This window comes from Hyperoodon ampullatus, assembly GCF_949752795.1.
Source record: "Hyperoodon ampullatus genome assembly, chromosome: 11".
NCBI lineage: Eukaryota > Metazoa > Chordata > Mammalia > Artiodactyla > Ziphiidae > Hyperoodon > Hyperoodon ampullatus.
Window position 1 is genome coordinate 7175747 of NC_136924.1, and position 16506 is coordinate 7192252.

The 16506-nt window shown below is 44.2% G+C and overlaps 2 protein-coding genes across 2 annotated transcripts; both read left to right on the top strand.

The window, feature by feature from the left end:
- Positions 1 to 4500: 4500 nt before the first annotated feature.
- On the top strand, positions 4501 to 5833 carry MYF6 (myogenic factor 6; the record flags this gene model as incomplete). Its single annotated transcript, XM_079715885.1, has 3 exons — positions 4501 to 5096; positions 5386 to 5476; positions 5715 to 5833. The coding sequence occupies exons 1-3, from the start codon at positions 4578 to 4580 to the stop codon at positions 5831 to 5833; spliced, it is 729 nt and encodes a 242-aa protein (XP_079572011.1). The 5' UTR covers positions 4501 to 4577.
- Positions 5834 to 13874: 8041 nt separating this feature from the next.
- On the top strand, positions 13875 to 15887 carry MYF5 (myogenic factor 5; the record flags this gene model as incomplete). The annotated part of the gene is made up of 3 exons (XM_079714489.1): positions 13875 to 14375; positions 15218 to 15293; positions 15697 to 15887. 3 exons carry the CDS (start codon positions 13875 to 13877, stop codon positions 15885 to 15887), a joined length of 768 nt encoding a protein of 255 aa, XP_079570615.1.
- Positions 15888 to 16506: the final 619 nt, after the last annotated feature.

Sequence of the window (16506 nt, forward strand, 5' to 3'; positions counted from 1 at the left end):
GAACCACATTCTTTTCCTCCGAAGTTCCTAGCTCAGGTAGTCATGTGTGTCATTTTTTAAATTAGTGTCTGTCCCCCAGTAATTGGAAGTTTGTTGAGGGCATAAGTACATGAAACACAATTATCAGAGTCACTAGTTCTAATATTTTCACTTCCATTACCCCATTAACACATATAAATCCCTAAATTTATCCTAAACATCTGTCTTAACAAATCTAGGTATTTCAGTTAATTCCCTTTGGCTATTTCAGTCAGAGGCCTTATGAATTGAGCAGGGGAAGGAAGGAAATTAAAATTTGTTGAGTGCATATTCCATAACAAGGACCCAACATATATATATTTTTTCCATTTTATGCTAACAACAAACCTGTGATGTATACATTACATATGCCATTTGATCTCTTATAAAACTGAGGCTTGGAATGTATAATTGAGAATGACTAGAACTTAGGTTCTGGCTTACTCCGAGACTGTTTTTCTACCACATAACAGCACCTTCCCAAAGGCTCATAGCTAAAATCCACCATTGGCTGGGCTGGCCATAATCCTTTTCCTCCCACTCCTTTTCACGGAGAAGAAGAACTGGACATACTCAAGCTTTTGTGGAGATGATGGGAGGAAAATGCTTTTACAAATAACTAAGCATGAAGTAAGAATAATGGGGTGGTAAACTATTTGAAAACTCTCAATTCTATCACTAGCTTACTTTCACATTTTGTTATGAATGAACTCTAGGCCCCTGAAGTGATTTATTGACACAATCTTATTATTCTATTATTATTTACTTTTTCCATAATTAAAAAAGACATATTTGAACTATTTAAACCCTGGAGGATAAACCTGTTTTGACCACTTGTCAAGATCTGTGTCTCCCAAGTTGTACTGAGAAATACTGTAATTGCAATTACAGGCATCTCACATTTTGTTTGAGTTCCAAGAGTTCCGTATTTAGTTGTCTGGAATCATTGTGTATTTTCCCATTACCTAATCTGATAAAAAATGGTTATTTCCCAAGCTGGCATTTCCTTTTTTCTCTCTTCCCAGCCCCTACTCCCAATCCCCAAAACAACAACAAAAGAGGGAAAAATCTGTTTGAACAAAGGTGAATAACAACATTAATTTTATTGGCCTGAGTTCTAGAGAATGTTGTGAAAGGGGCTTTGTAGTTTAATAAGAAATGACAGTTCAATAGTGATAGTTGAATTCACACAAAGAAATGCCACCCCTTTCTGGGAAGTTGCTCTTGATCAGAACCCCAAAGCTTTTTCTTCTTCTTTCTAGAATCTTCTCTTTCTACATTTTGAACTCACTGTTTCTCCACTGGCAACACTTAAATAAGGGAAAAATGAAGGAGAAAGTGCACACTTTCGTATTCTTTAGCAGGTTCATGATGTGCAGACTTTCTCATATCTACCCGATACCTCTTAAAATCAGTGGTGAGTCTAAGAATGGTGTCACCTTAAACGTTATTTCTTTTTTAAAAAAATACATCTTTATTGGAGTATAATTGCTTTACAATGGTGTGTTAGTTTCTGCTTTATAACAAAGTGAATCAGCTATACACATACATATATCCCCATATCCCCTCCCTCTTGAGCCTCCCTCCCACTCTCCCTATCCCACCCCTCTAGGTGGACACAAAGCACCCAGCTGATCTCCCTGCACTATGCGGCTGCTTCCCACTAGCTATCTATGTTACATTTGGTAGTATATATATGTCGATGCTTCGTTAATTCTGTCACCCAAGCAACAAAATTCCCTAGAAGTGATCTTTTTCTTATCTCATTTTTTCTCCATACCTAATTGCAGTAATAAAAATACTTTTATAGGTATGCAACATTTTTGAAGCAATTTCACATATTTAAAAACTTTATCATGGCCTTTGAGAGTATGATGTCTTTGTCATTATACACGTTATGGGTGAAAAAACTGAGAATTTGAGATATTAGGGTTGACTAAGTTCTCATAGGTCCAAAACGATTGTGATCTAGGTCTTCCACCCCCAATTCCAGTGCTATTGCTCCCATTTTTAAATCACTTAGTCAATTTCACTCACCCTTCTAGATTCCAACTCCATAAGAAGAGATCATTTTTCACTATTTTATTCTTGTCACCCAGGACACTATCTGGCACTCAGTAGGTACCCCAAAAATGTTGAATAAATGAATTTCAGATATTGTTAACTTAATAATCTTAGCAATAATGCTATATAACTTTACTGGTTAAAATGACTTTTCAAATTGTCTTCACATTACAAGATACAGCACAGAGTGAGGTTAAGAGCACAGGGTAATTTTCCTTAATAGATGTTAGGCTATTCCCTGAATTCTTGGAGCCTCCAATCTGGAGTCTTAACTGCTGATATTAGCAACCAGGGGAATGGCAGAAATAGGAGAAAATGTCACAAAAGTATTGGCTTCTTATTATTCCCTGTGCCTCCTACTTTTCCAAAAACAGAAAAATGGTTCTCACACTTTATAAGGAATTATTCAGCTGCACATAACAAAAATGTAAAAACAGCACAAAATGTCAAAACTTAACATCTCAACTGTGGCTCAATAGGAAGAGACTATGAAGAATTATCTTCTGGAATAAGTGATTTAACTAAAAATTGTAACTAGTTTCTACGTTGTCTGACCATTGAGTCCAAGGACGTTGTCTTACTCTATTCATTTAAAAAATGATATCGGGGGCTTCCCTGGGGGCGCAGTGGTTGAGCATCTGCCTGCTGGTGCAGGGGACACAGGTTCATGCCCCGGTCCGGGAAGATCCCACATGCCGCGGAGCGGCTGGGCCCGTGAGCCATGGCCGCTGAGCCTGAGCGTCCGGAGCCTGTGCTCCGCAACGGGAGAGGCCACAACAGTGAGAGGCTCGTGTACCACAAAAAAAAAAGAAAAGAAAAGAAAAGAAAAGAAAATGAAATCGTATTGAACACAGCCTATAATTATCACTGCTTGGGGTAGAATAAGAAGATCTTATGTTTCCATCTAGTTTTTCAGGCACTGACTATAAAGGCTAAAACCAGAGTTGACTCTCACCCCAAAGGCAATGTAAGGTTGGAAAGAGTCCTTCCAGAGCTCTGGGAGGGGAAGGAAAGGAAAGGGAAAGGGAAGGGATATAAAAAATAAATAAATAAATAAAATAAAACAATTTAAATAGGAGAAAAAATAAATCTCTGCTACAGCTGTGCTTTATTTCCCTCATAAGAAATGGTCTTAGCCTTGACATAGCCTTATGCTTTAAATAACTAATGTTCATCAAGCAGCTAATATAAGGTTATATGCTTCACACACATGGTATCATTTGATCGAATTCTCACCAAAATTCCATAAGGCAACCATTGTTATCTTAAAGAAATCAAGACCTAGTATTACCCATGCACACATAAATAGAGATTAACTTAGCTAAGACTTGAGGGGGCGTCTTTGGAATTTAGGGGCCCTGCACTTCACCCTTATCTTGTACTGCCTCCTCAACCACCACACTTGTGTGTATTGGACCATGGGCAAACTGCAAGGAACATTCTGTTCCTTGGTTTGTATCTTGGTTGCTACCTTTCTCATCTGAATCCTATGAAAGAACTTATTTGGAGTCAGTGGATACCGAGAATGCTAATGAAAAAGCTATGACCACACACTGTAGAACAGGAGCCTTAACAGAGGCATCTTGGAGTGGCACGTTGAATCCTGGAATATCAAATAGCTATAGTGTGAGTCTTATTTCCACTAAAACTATTTTTCAAGAGACATTGTTACATTTAGTGCATCCCCATCCTCAGTCCCACCCCTTACCTTATAGGTACTACGGCTCCACCGTGGAGCAGGGGTACGGAATTCAGATCTTGGTTGCTACCCTCCAAAAAGAGACAGCCAAGGAAGGCATCTGAGCACCCTCCAGCCGCCCCCTTCCAGCTCCCAAATTGTCATTCAACCTTAGTAAAAGAGAGGAAAGAGATTTACCTGCTGCTAGTGAGGCTGAAGCCTGAAAGTCATGTATAACCTTTGAAGGACTGTAATGGTTTTAATCACAGGAATAGCACCTTTTTGACAGGCAGGAGGGAGAAAAGAGCTGAACCAGTCTGCAAACATTAACCAAGCTATTTTGGAGCAATGGCTACTGCCTTTGAAATCTTTCATCATGGGTCTATACTTAGAATTCAGACGAGCCTGGGGGAGGGGAATGGGGCAGTGTTAATCCCCAGTTGCTCTGAAGTTGTCCTGTAAGCAGGTTAGCATCTAAACTGCCCCAGACTGAAGTGTTCGATGCTTTGTTGAAATTATTGGATTCTCTCTACGTATTTTGTTTTAACCTGTTCTGCATATAGGTTGTCACATCATTCTGGGGGTGACACTTCTCAGTTTCCTTTCAAACTAGATGTTCTAGAGAGCGCTGGCTGTAATCACATTGAGAGACTGATGCTCCATGACAGCTAAAAGTTGGATTGAGTTTCAGGAGCTTCTATATATAAAGCTGGGGCGACTTAAGTCACCGCACTAATTAAATGCCATCTGGGTGGCTCCTCTGGGTTTTTGAGCCCATCACCCCGTTCAGACCCAGTCAGAGGCCAAGGAGGAGAACATGATGATGGACCTTTTTGAAACTGGCTCCTATTTCTTCTACTTGGATGGGGAAAATGTTACCCTGCAGCCGTTAGAAGTGGCGGAGGGCTCTCCTTTGTATCCGGGGAGTGATGGTACCCTGTCCCCCTGCCAGGACCAAATGCCCCCGGAAGCTGGGAGCGACAGCGGCGGAGAGGAACATGTCCTGGCGCCCCCAGGCCTGCAGCCTCCCCACTGCCCCGGCCAATGCCTGATCTGGGCTTGCAAGACCTGCAAGAGAAAATCTGCCCCCACCGACCGGCGGAAGGCCGCCACCCTGCGCGAGAGGAGGCGGCTAAAGAAAATCAACGAGGCCTTCGAGGCACTGAAGCGGCGGACTGTGGCCAACCCCAACCAGAGACTGCCCAAGGTGGAGATTCTGCGGAGCGCCATCAACTACATCGAGCGGTTGCAGGACCTGCTGCACCGGCTGGATCAGCAGGACAAAGTGCAGGAGCTAGGGGTGGACCCCTTCAGCTACAGACCCAAGCAAGAGAATGTAAGCGCAGATGCCGCCGGGGCCGGGGAACGCAGAGGCTGATTAGGCGCCCTCCTTGGGGCCTTAACCTCCAGCTGCTCTGTCTCCGTTCGCGTCCTCCTTCCTCACCCGCCCCTCCCGGTCCCTCTCAAATGAACCCCCGGTGACCCGTGAACACGGGGTGCCTGCAATAGGCAGGAACTTCGTACCCGGCCTGAGGAAACAGGGGAGACCCCCTCCCAAAGGGTCCCCTACCCCACCCCCGGAACCGATGTTTCTTGGCTAATCTGCTGCCTCGGTTTTCCTCCAGCTCGAGGGTGCGGATTTCCTGCGCACCTGCAGCTCCCAGTGGCCAAGTGTTTCCGATCATTCCAGGGGGCTCGTGATAACTGCCAAGGAAGGTAAAGTAAAAGGGCACTGGACTGCGCTGGAGAACATCCCGGGAGGGGACTGGGGTGCTCGCTGGGGGCAGAAAGCGCTCGGAGCCCAGCAGGAGCCTGGACGGTCCCTAAGAGACCGGCGCTCCTTGCGCGGGGACCGGTCCTCCCGCGCGGTCTAAGCGGCTTCGCGCGGGGCGCGGGGCTGCCGGCTTCTTCCTTCCTTCGGGGTTATGTTTGTGTGTGTGTTTTCTGCGCTCAGGAGGGGCAAGCATCGATTCATCGGCCTCGAGTAGCCTTCGATGCCTTTCCTCCATCGTGGACAGCATCTCCTCGGAGGAGCACAAACTCCCCTGCGCGGAGGAGGTGGTGGAGAAGTAACCCCGCGCCGGTGCTTGGGATGTCCTCCACGTAGCAGGAAGATCCCTCCCTCCCTCCTTCGCCTAATCCTTTAGGTCACGTTACAGTAATATTTAGGAACCCAGACCCAGGAGCTTATGAAAGGGAAGGAGCCATATCCACAAAGAAACTTCTCGGAAACTGTTGTGCACGCTCAGATGAAAAAGCCTTTCGGCTTTGGGCTTGTATTTTGGGAACCGCGAGTGGCTTAGATCTAGCAGTTTTGCTTTGTTTTTGTTTGGTTGGTTTTGTAATATATTTACTTTTATTACGGTGATCCTTTTGTGCCGTGTTCAAAAGAAGTTCATTCCTGTTTAAAGCGAAGTGGGAACGTTGCATCTAAATGTTAGTGGTATTGAATATATTTTTGTAAATAATCTTAGTACTTTCATTTTTTTATGTAAACCTAAGAAATATATTTTAAATGTGTAGTGACGTACTGTATATAAAATGTGCGAGGATCCTGGTATTGTAATATTAAAATATAAGTTTCTATACGAACAAAGTTGTTCCTAATTTGATTCAACTGAAAAAAATATGTTTGAGGCATAAATAAAGGTGAACCACGTTTTAATTTAGAAATCACCCAAGCCCATTTATTTGGGCGTTTACTTATGGACTGATTTAAAGGGAGGAAAATGGGTTGTTTTCCTGTGTCTGAATTAAACTGTTCACTTTTATGTCTCATGTAGACCCCACCCTTGTGGTTAGAAATGAAGACCATCCGGAAGAAATCTGCCCTTTTCCCTTTTATCAGCATCCCTTTTCTTTCTGTTTTAACTGTCCTTTACCTGGAGATCTGGGTGAGATTTACTTTCTCAAAGTTAACAACTGAATGTTCAATCGAGGAAAATCTCATTGTTACAAGAAATTACCACACAAAAATTCTGCTTATTTGCCGAAAAAAATCTTCCGCTAATTTAGCCCGAATTACTTTCCCTCTTTGAATTTACAGGCCCGGCCCTTCGTGAGGAAGCATTCATATGGTGCACCAGGGGCTGCGCTGGCTTCTGAGCCAGGTCTCTGGTCCCTCCCGGGTTTTCTTGAACTAGACTGGTGGCTAGAAGACTGGAATAGCCTCAAGACCTCTTGTGGTTTGGGTTTGTTTTCCAAATAGAAAGATAAAAGAAGGGGACGATCTGGCTCATGAGGTGGGGTGGGCGTCTTTGAAGGAAGGTTGCTTCAAGAGAGGTAAGGGTTAAATGGCTGAGGGCAAAAGACAACAACAACACACATGAAACCTCTTAGCTGGACCAAATAGCAAAGCCCCAGAGAGGCTTGAAGCCCCAGGAGCTCCTAACCGTGAGGATTTTACAACGTGTGCCAGGTTTGTTTATCCTGTAACCTCAGGAAGAAACGACCACCAAGAATCACAGTGGGAAGTGAAGCAGAGGAAAGAGGCAAGCTATTTCTTTGGAACTGCTACTTCTCTCTTACATTCCGTAAATGGTACTTTCACTCCCCGCCCGCCCGCCCGCCCTTAACTGCTTCCTTCCCTGTTTTTCTCTACAGCTAGTCCTCAGTTCAGAAATTGAAAATCAAATCTCATTCAGCACTTCCCAGCCCGAACTTCATTCCCAACGCTCCAGTCTGGACCTTGTTGCCCACCGCCAGAGTTCCAGGTGCCGCCCCAGACCGCGCCCCCACCCCGCAGGCACGGAGCAGTGTCTTGCCCCTTTAGCATTTCAAAAGGCTTCTTCCTGGGGATAATAGTTACTCAGTTTTCTGAGTGTATGGATAATTCCACTTTCTCCTAAAATGCAGAAAGCTTCATAGAGGAAACTGATCTTGACATAGAAGCCCTCTCAAAAGTGTGAGAGAAGTAGGTGGGAGTGTCAGCGGATGCGGACTGCTGAACCCCTGTGCGCCATAACTGGACTGAATCTTCGCTGCTACAGTGTAAAGGTGGAACTATCACTGCTCCTCTCTTTCTCCCGTTCCCTCATTTATAAAATAATGGGGATGACTATAATAGTGCTTATTAACTCCTGGAGTTCTGAAGATTCACTGAGGTAAAGTTCTTAACCAAAACAGGACACAAAAATAAACACTAAATGTCAGCTGTTTTTATTTTTCGTTAGTAAATCTAAACTGAGCAACAAGAGGCTTTTCTTCCACCAAAAGCCACAGTTCCGTCAGATTTAGTTTTCTAGCTTTTTTGCAGGCTCTGGCTGAGAAAGTATTAATAACAACGAGGCCAGCAGTAAAATGAATGAGCCGTTACTAACACTTTACCTGTTTACTCATATAACCCTACGGAAACCTGTAAAGGGGTCCTTTTGTTATCTCTTATAAGAAAAGGATACTTTGGAACAGAGAGGAGTTCTTGCAGTTTTAAGTATAGAGCCAGGATTTGGAGCCAGTCAACAGCAGTGGCTTCAAGCTTGCTCTCTGAATTGCTTATGCATCCTGAAAGGGAAGCCCTTGAGAAACGAGAAGGAGCATTTAAGGGCTGTAGAATAACTTGGCTGTATTTGACAATTGTTTCCCAAAAGCTCTTTCTCAAGAGTGATTAGCTAGTAAACTCCAAATTAGAGGAGTCATTGAATTAAAAGATCCGTGGTCAAGCATTGCAAATTATCTAATCAGAACACATGTGACTGAAGATGGCTTGATGGCGTGTATATCCATTAATCATGCTTATTATGTATCTATGATTTTTTTCCCGAGAATTGATAACGACTTCCTAAAAATGTATATGTACACGCACACCCCTATATTTTGGAAAATCAGATTCATGCCACAACTGAAATCAGATGTCATAAGTGACCAGGTGAACTCATTTACTTTATAACTGCGCATATATTTATAATAAGATTTGTGTTATGGTCTGCTCATCAGCAGAAAGCTTTTATCAATTCATGGACTTTAACTGCTGATAGATTTTATTCAGTCTTTGCAAATCAAATCCTCTCTATCTCTCTTGGCTGGGTAACTTGAGAAACTGTTTGGAATAAGTTTGCCTATAGAAGTCTCTTCATTAAATAGAGCAAATATTTCCCAAAGACTTCATGTGACCTCCACTGCTATAGCTGACATGTTAGGCTTTCCAATGAAATCCTTGGTGTGTTTGCAATTTAAATGTTTTTATTTGATATTAATGATGATAAGCTTGACTAAGGCCAAAGCCAAAACAAACAGGGCTGTGGAAGCAGAAAATCAAGATGTTAATAACTTGGTAAAGATAAGCAATTTGAAATTAAAACTGAGCCTCTTTCCAGAGGCAGGCATGAAGTTATCAAGTATAAAATAACGAGTGACTTTCTCTTTTATGTTACTATAGAAATAATTTGTAGAATGTCAAATGTCAGCTTTCTGAAACTAACTTTAATCATCACACCTGGATCATTGAGTTTCAAGCCTGAACGTAGTGGAAATCCACTTATGTCTAACGGACTCGCTTTTTTTTTTCAGACTCTTTCATATGTTTTTAGGGTGGAGGTGTGGTGCTAAAATTCAGTGTTCGCAAGTCCTCTTGAGACTGGCAGAGAAGTCTTGGGCTGCTAAAGTGACCTCTATCCCTATTAAGACATTTCTTAACTCAAAGTTAGAATTTACCCATCTGTGCTTTTCTCTTAGTAATATTTTATCCCTTTTATTCATCTCAAAACCTTCCTCCTACAACACCTTATCTGGAAAAAATATTTTTAAAAAATTTTAGTTTAAACTTTGAATATCTCATTTTCTACTCTAATGCATTAGTAAATTAGCAATAACATGGTATTTCCTCAAAGAGCTAAGCCATCAAGACATTTCTCCAACAGACTCCTCCAGTCACTCCCTTAAAGTCAGAAGAAGTGTTGCAAAAGATGACCCTGCTTCCTAGAGGTTTCATTCTGAAAAAGCAATTTTTTGCAAGCCTAGTTCAGAGTCAGCCTGTGAGACGGAATGCCTATGCCATGTGCTGGAACAAAGATAATGCTGCAAGGACTGGCTACTTTCTCTACTCTCAGGGCTGCTAAAAGTCCTTACTTAGGCCTTTGATCTCTCCTGGGAGTCTTCGAATTCAAGCAGAGGCCAATGTCTTCCTCAGCTGTCTTCTCCACAAATTCTTCCAGCAGCTTTGGCAGGTACTAATGTGTTTACTTAGGTGTGCCTGCTTCCCAGAGCTAATAGTGGTTTGAAATTATTTAGCACGTTGTTACATCAGATATAATAAGCAAAAATTTCAAGAACAACTCCCTTGGTCCAGGAGTTGATAAGGGTCTCAGGTAGGGGCAGAAACGAATTGAAATGAACTTATCTTCCTATGTATATTTGATTTCTCCTGCTAAGAGAAGCATGGAGAATTTTCGATTGTGCAGAATTCCGAGGGTGGGAAAATTTTACTAAAAAAGGAAGCTCTAAGCATCATTTTGCTGGTGTGGTCTGTCCATCAACACTAGGATTGTTGCCATAATGGTTAAACTAAAGTATGTTCTCTTAAAAAAAAAAAACTTGATGATTACTTAAAGGTCTTTGCAATTAAAACCTGCTTACAAGTCTAAATTGTAAGAAAATTAAGCATGTGTTTATTTTTATTCAGAATGTAAAATGACACAAAAATTTAAAAACATTGTATCTATTGATACTTCACCAGAACCTTGGTGGGCATTCATTTATAACACCCAGCTGGGCTGAGTTTTCCTCCCATCATCTGACTACTGTGATACTTTCCTAGCAGTCAGTGTTGGAATATCATTTCTAACAACCCTCTTACATATTAGACAATCGTGAGTTTTCTCTGCATGGAAGAGATCCACTTCTCTGGAGAAATAGTGGAAAACAGTATTTTCATTCTTTTCTATGAGAAGCAAAAGCCAATCTAGTCTGATTTTGAGAAGAAGAGGCCACCCAGATGAGCACTGTAAACGACCATTTTTAAAAAAAGTAAATTTTAACTTTTTTCATACTTCTCTGTTCAATTTTCCCACTCAAAAAAATTTTTTTCTCTCTGTCTCGTTCACTCAGTTTCGCATTTTCCCCTCCCACGGTCTTTCCTGGGAAAAGAGCAGGGGAATCTCTCCCGAATTAGGGGAGCCCAGCCATCTTTGAGGCGCTGGCTTCCTGCCTTCTTTGTATCCTGCCTCCCATTTTTTGATCTCTTTCTCCTCTCGCCCCTGACAGAGGTCTAAAAGTTTTGTCTCGTTTTTTTAACTTTGGTGCTCTGAGATCCTATTTTCAGCACTTGGGTCCCAAGGGTCCTCAACCCTGGACCCTGTTTCCCCCCTAGCAAGTCCCATTAAGCCGCCGGGCGCTTGTGTTTTCTCGGCTTCTTTAGTTCCACTCACCCGCGGCACTCTGGTAAATTTGTTTGAGATCACCTTACCAAAGACAGCCCTAACCTCTGAGAACCACCGTTCCTGACAGAGCCTCCTGAGTGACAGCGTCTTCCCAGCCCGGGAGCCGAGGGAAAGCTGTCGGGGACCGGCGTTTGCGAGTTTCTGCTCTGGAGCGTTAAGGACGCGCGCAGTGAGAACGAACTGATTCAAGAAAAAAACAAACGAAATTCACCTCTAGGAGCACAAGCGCTCCATGGGGATGCCTAGTTTCCAATTCTGTGCGACCGGGGGCAAATGACTTACTCCTTGAGCTTGGTTACCTTCTTTTAATAATGGGTCCACTTAACAGTTGCCACAAATTTGTTCTAAGTCATAAACGAGTGAATACATGGAAAAGGTTGGGAACAGTGCTTGGCAAATAGAAAATTCTTAATAATTGTTTGTTCCACACATGCAACGCTGAGCAGTTTGGGTACAAAGCACATTAGGTGCCTGGTGGAAAGAAATCAGCTGAAAGGCAAGATAACTTCTATCTTCCACTTAAAGTTTATGTGTGCCCAAATCTTAACTCTGCACACAACTCAGTTTTAGCTTCGACCAGTGTGTGAACTTCTGGACTCTCTACGCAAAGAAAATGGTACTATTGCTGCTGACCAGAACCTGTGGGACTTGGCTGAGAGTTCCCAGATGAGAATATTACCCACTACTGTGTTTCAGAGGTAGCAATGTGCATGGTTTGGAATGTTTCCACCCGCCTGGATGAGTCCTTTAGGAACTTAATTCTTTTATCTGGTGTAGCCCTGGGTACCTATTCATTTCAAAGGCAGCCACTTGTTAATAGTCCCAAATAAGGTACAGATGAATTTCCCACAGGCCTACTAAGCAGCCCGTTGGTATGAAAGGGTCTGATTTTCGAGGGTGGATGGTGATGGTGGTGGTGGTAGTGTCTTTGTCTTAGAGATGACAGAACTCGGAAGAGAGGACTGTGGCGGGGATGTCTGTAGCAAACCTTGGTGACTGACACTCTCCCACCTCTGGTTTCTGGGACCTTCACTTTGGAGTACAGATTTCACCTGAAAAAGTTAATACTTCTCTGGCTCCTGCAGACAGGGATCTGCCTGCCAGGGTTGCTTTCGGAAAATAATTTTAGGAAAAAGTAATAGAAAAGAAAGCTCCCCCAGCCCCCAATACGTTCGGAGTCACAACAGTTACTGGACTGTATGACCCAAGATCAAGGTGAGAACTCTCTCTCCTCTTTGAATGAGGCTACAAGGCCTGACCCCAAACCTCAGAATACTTGTTTAGGCCTGAAGTAAGGGCTTTTCCCATATATAAACAGCAAGCCCCCCACCCCCACCTCCACCTCCGCCCACAAATGATTTGGTAGCGGGTTAAGTAAGGGTGGAGGAGGATTGACAAAAGCTGATTAATAGGTTCATTGTCACTTAAATGGCAGCCCTCCTCTCTCGCCTTCTAGCCACCAAAGTTTCAAAGACCCTGCTGTGATTGCTTTTCTGGAAGGCTTTTGTCGCCAAAGTGTGTGAAGTTTCTCGGATTGGAGGAGTTGGAAATTTTACACGAGCCAAGAAGGATTGCTGCGCCGGCAGCTGGGACGCATCTGTAACGGTGTTAGTTTGCCTGAAAGCAGAAAATTAGCGACCCCAAAGCCCTGCTTGGCTGTTTAGTCTGTAGAAACGACAGGGCGGAGCAGAAAGAGAGGGAGAAGGGAGACGCACCCCTGGAGAGAAGTTCGCCGTCTAAAACTGGGTTTCTTAGAACACAAATCTTAAGAGGCACAGTCAGTGCGTATCTTCCGCCGGCTCAGGGCCCATCAAAGGTCTGGCGCAAAAGAGGAGGCGCTCAGCAAACATGCGCATAAGCGGGAAAGAGAGGAAGGGAGGTGTGTTTCTGGCCACCTGGCCCTCCTGTGCCCACGCCTTTTGGACGAGCATAGAGAGAGAACTCAGCGCGGGCTCTGCCTTGGGGAAAAGGAACCTCCCCCTCCCCGCTTACCCCCAATAACACAGAGCCTACAAAATGGCAATATGATAAGAAACAAAACAGATTAAAAAAATAATCTAGATCCGCTCCATTATTGAAAGTGCCACTTCAAGCTTTTAGCAACCGTTATTTGGCCTACTGGCTGAAAAAATGCCTGACGCAACTAAAGTTCATGAAAAAGAGAAACACCTGAAAATAAAGTGATCCCTCATGTCCCAGACTGGGAAGGCAGGTCCGCTTTTGGTGTCAGCTGAAGTAGGGAGTTCTATTTACTAATTATCTTTTTTTTTAATGTGACAGCAATCGTGCAAAGTTGGATTTCCTTCATTCCTTTTGTCTGTGACACCCTTTAAGTGTCCCTTGGTTTAGGTAATCTAGAGTGTGTAAGCGGGTTGGGGAGCCATCCATCACCCCCGCCCCAGCAGAAACGCAGTAAAACCATTAGCGTCAAAAGGGGGAGTAAACAGCAAGCTGTCTCCAGAGGAAAGGCGGAGGTTTGCCCGGACAGCCCCGGCGGGGGTTGCGGTGGGATATGCTAATAGTGCGGGGCCACTGGGGCCGGCCTCCCTTCCCCAAGAATATATAAAGAGCCTCAACCCCAGCGCGGCTGACCCAGGCCGCCAGGCGTCTGCCCTTGTTAATTACCGGGGAAACCGACCAGGGAGCTCCGCCCGGGACTCGCCTGCCCGCAGCGGCGCCAGGCTCCGGTTTCTCCCCTATCTCGCTGCTGCCCAGGTGCACCTCCTGCCTCTCCGCAGAAGATGGACATGATGGATGGCTGCCAGTTCTCGCCTTCTGAGTACTTATACGATGGCTCCTGCATCCCGTCCCCCGAGGGCGAGTTCGGGGACGAGTTTGAGCCGCGAGTGGCTGCTTTCGGGGCGCACAAAGCAGACCTGCAGGGCTCCGACGAGGACGAGCACGTGCGAGCACCTACGGGCCACCACCAGGCCGGCCACTGCCTCCTGTGGGCCTGCAAAGCGTGCAAGAGGAAGTCCACCACCATGGATCGGAGGAAGGCGGCCACCATGCGTGAGCGGAGACGCCTGAAGAAGGTCAACCAGGCTTTCGAGACGCTCAAGCGGTGCACCACGACCAACCCCAACCAGAGGCTGCCCAAGGTGGAGATCCTCAGGAATGCCATCCGCTACATTGAGAGCCTGCAGGAGCTGCTGAGGGAACAGGTGGAAAACTACTACAGCCTGCCGGGGCAGAGCTGCTCTGAGCCCACCAGCCCCACGTCCAGCTGCTCTGACAGCACGGTAAGAGAGAGCTCCGCACCTGCTAGGCCCTTCCCATCTCTTACCAAAACCTTTACATCTCATTCAGGCCAGGTGTAGCGACCAAACAGCCAGTAGTTATGGGTGGATAGTTAGGGGTGGGGATGGGGAGGCAGTTGCTGAGAGGGAAGAGAGGTGCCGCATTTAGACAGATGCCAGGAAACGGGTAGCGGCGGACCAGGAGTTTAGTTTGACTTCCTACCAAGTTCTAAGTGTATATCGTAGGAAGAGGTTGTCACGTGAGATAGGTGGCTGTGAATGATCAGTCAGATGTTTTCTCTACAACTCAGTTTATTTCCAATATATACCACCAGTGGCCCCTGCCATACACTAACATCTAAAGGCAACTGTGTGAGGGTTCCACTGTCCCGCAGTTTGTAACGTAAGAAAGAAATGCCCGTGTGGCCCGAGTCCCTGCTCTGCTGAGGCCTGGCTGGAAGATGTTGATGCATTCTTTACAGAGGGCGTTTGCGCCAACGCTGCCAGGTTTTAATGTGTTTTTGCCCTGGGAAAGTGCTCTCTCTCTGAATTAGTGTGGCTTCCTTCTACTCCAATCCATTTTGCATGGTTAACCCAATGCACATGGCTGCTGAATTCCACCCGCCCTCTTCCTTTTGCTGCCTCTCTCCTCTTCCCCAGGCACAGAGATTGACCTCAGTGCCCTTGCGATTTGGTGAGGCTAGCCCTTCCTAAATCAAGGCAATGAAGGTATTTGAGAGTGGTCCGTTTATGGAGCTGGTGGGCAAGCACTGCCACACCCTAGGTCAGAGCATCTTTTGCCAAGACCTGAAAACAAATGCCTTCTTTTGTGTCTTTTATTATAGCCCGAATGTAACAGCCCTGTCTGGTCCAGAAAAAGCAGCAGTTTTGACAGCGTCTACTGTCCTGATGTACCAAATGGTAAGAATTGATGACTTCAGAGGAGTTTAAAAACCAGTTCAACTTCACAATTCAGCCTATCAGAGCAGAGTCTGTTCTTCCACGCGGTATTGGGAAGAGGATAGCGCGGTATTTATGGTGTTTTGGGACACAGCAAAATAAACACACATCTTCTGCTCAAAATCCCCCTAACAGATACATCCATGCACACACACAGACATAGGAGCCTTTGCTTGAACTATTACCCGGGTGCTTCGCCACTCCCCACCTTCATCCCCATGAATTGCTAGATATTTGTTGCAAATGTCTACATCAGGCTTTCTGTGACCACCTGACCTCTGGGTTTCAAAGGAGCTGACCTGCTGCTTAAGGGGCAACATAAGCAAGGATTTTTTTTTTAATGGTTTTCTCTTTGTATCCTTAGTATATGCCACGGATAAAAGCTCCTTATCCAGCTTGGACTGCTTATCCAGCATAGTGGATCGGATCACCAACTCAGAGCAACATGGATTGCCTCTCCAGGACCCAGCATCTCTCTCCCCAGTTGCCAGCACTGATTCTCAGCCTGCAACTCAAGGGGCCTCTAATTCCAGGCTCATCTATCATGTGCTATGAACTAAAAATCTAGTCTAGATCAGTTCTGCCAGGAGGGCCTATTACACAGGAGGAAAGAGGCCCAAAAAGTCCCAAAGCAAGACAACCTGTAAATAAACATTTCCTTTCAGTTGTAAATTTGTAAATATTATCTTGCCACTTTATAAGAAAGTGTATTTAACTAAAAAGTCACTATTGCAATTAATACTTTCTTTTCTTCTTTTCCTTTGTCTTGCTTTAGATATATAGTTCCAGAGGTACTATTTCTTATAGGGGTCAGTTCATCAAAGGTAGCTTGTTGCAATGCTTAACTTATATTTTTTATAAATATTGCTTATCAAAATATTACATCTGCTGTTTAGAGCTTTATTTTTTTTTCTTTAAAACTTTAGGATAGCTGTAAATCAGTTATAGGGAGTTTTATATATATTTAACTTTTTTGCTTGTCTCTTTAATCCTTTGATTATATTGTGTAAAATAAAAATATAACAATACTGCCTAATGGTATATATTTTGATCTTATAAGAAATGCATCTTTTTAATGTAAGCACAAAATAGTATTTTGTGGATGATTTCAAGATATAAGAGATTTTGGAAATTCCACCACAAATAAAATTGTTTAAATGAAGAAACATTTTGG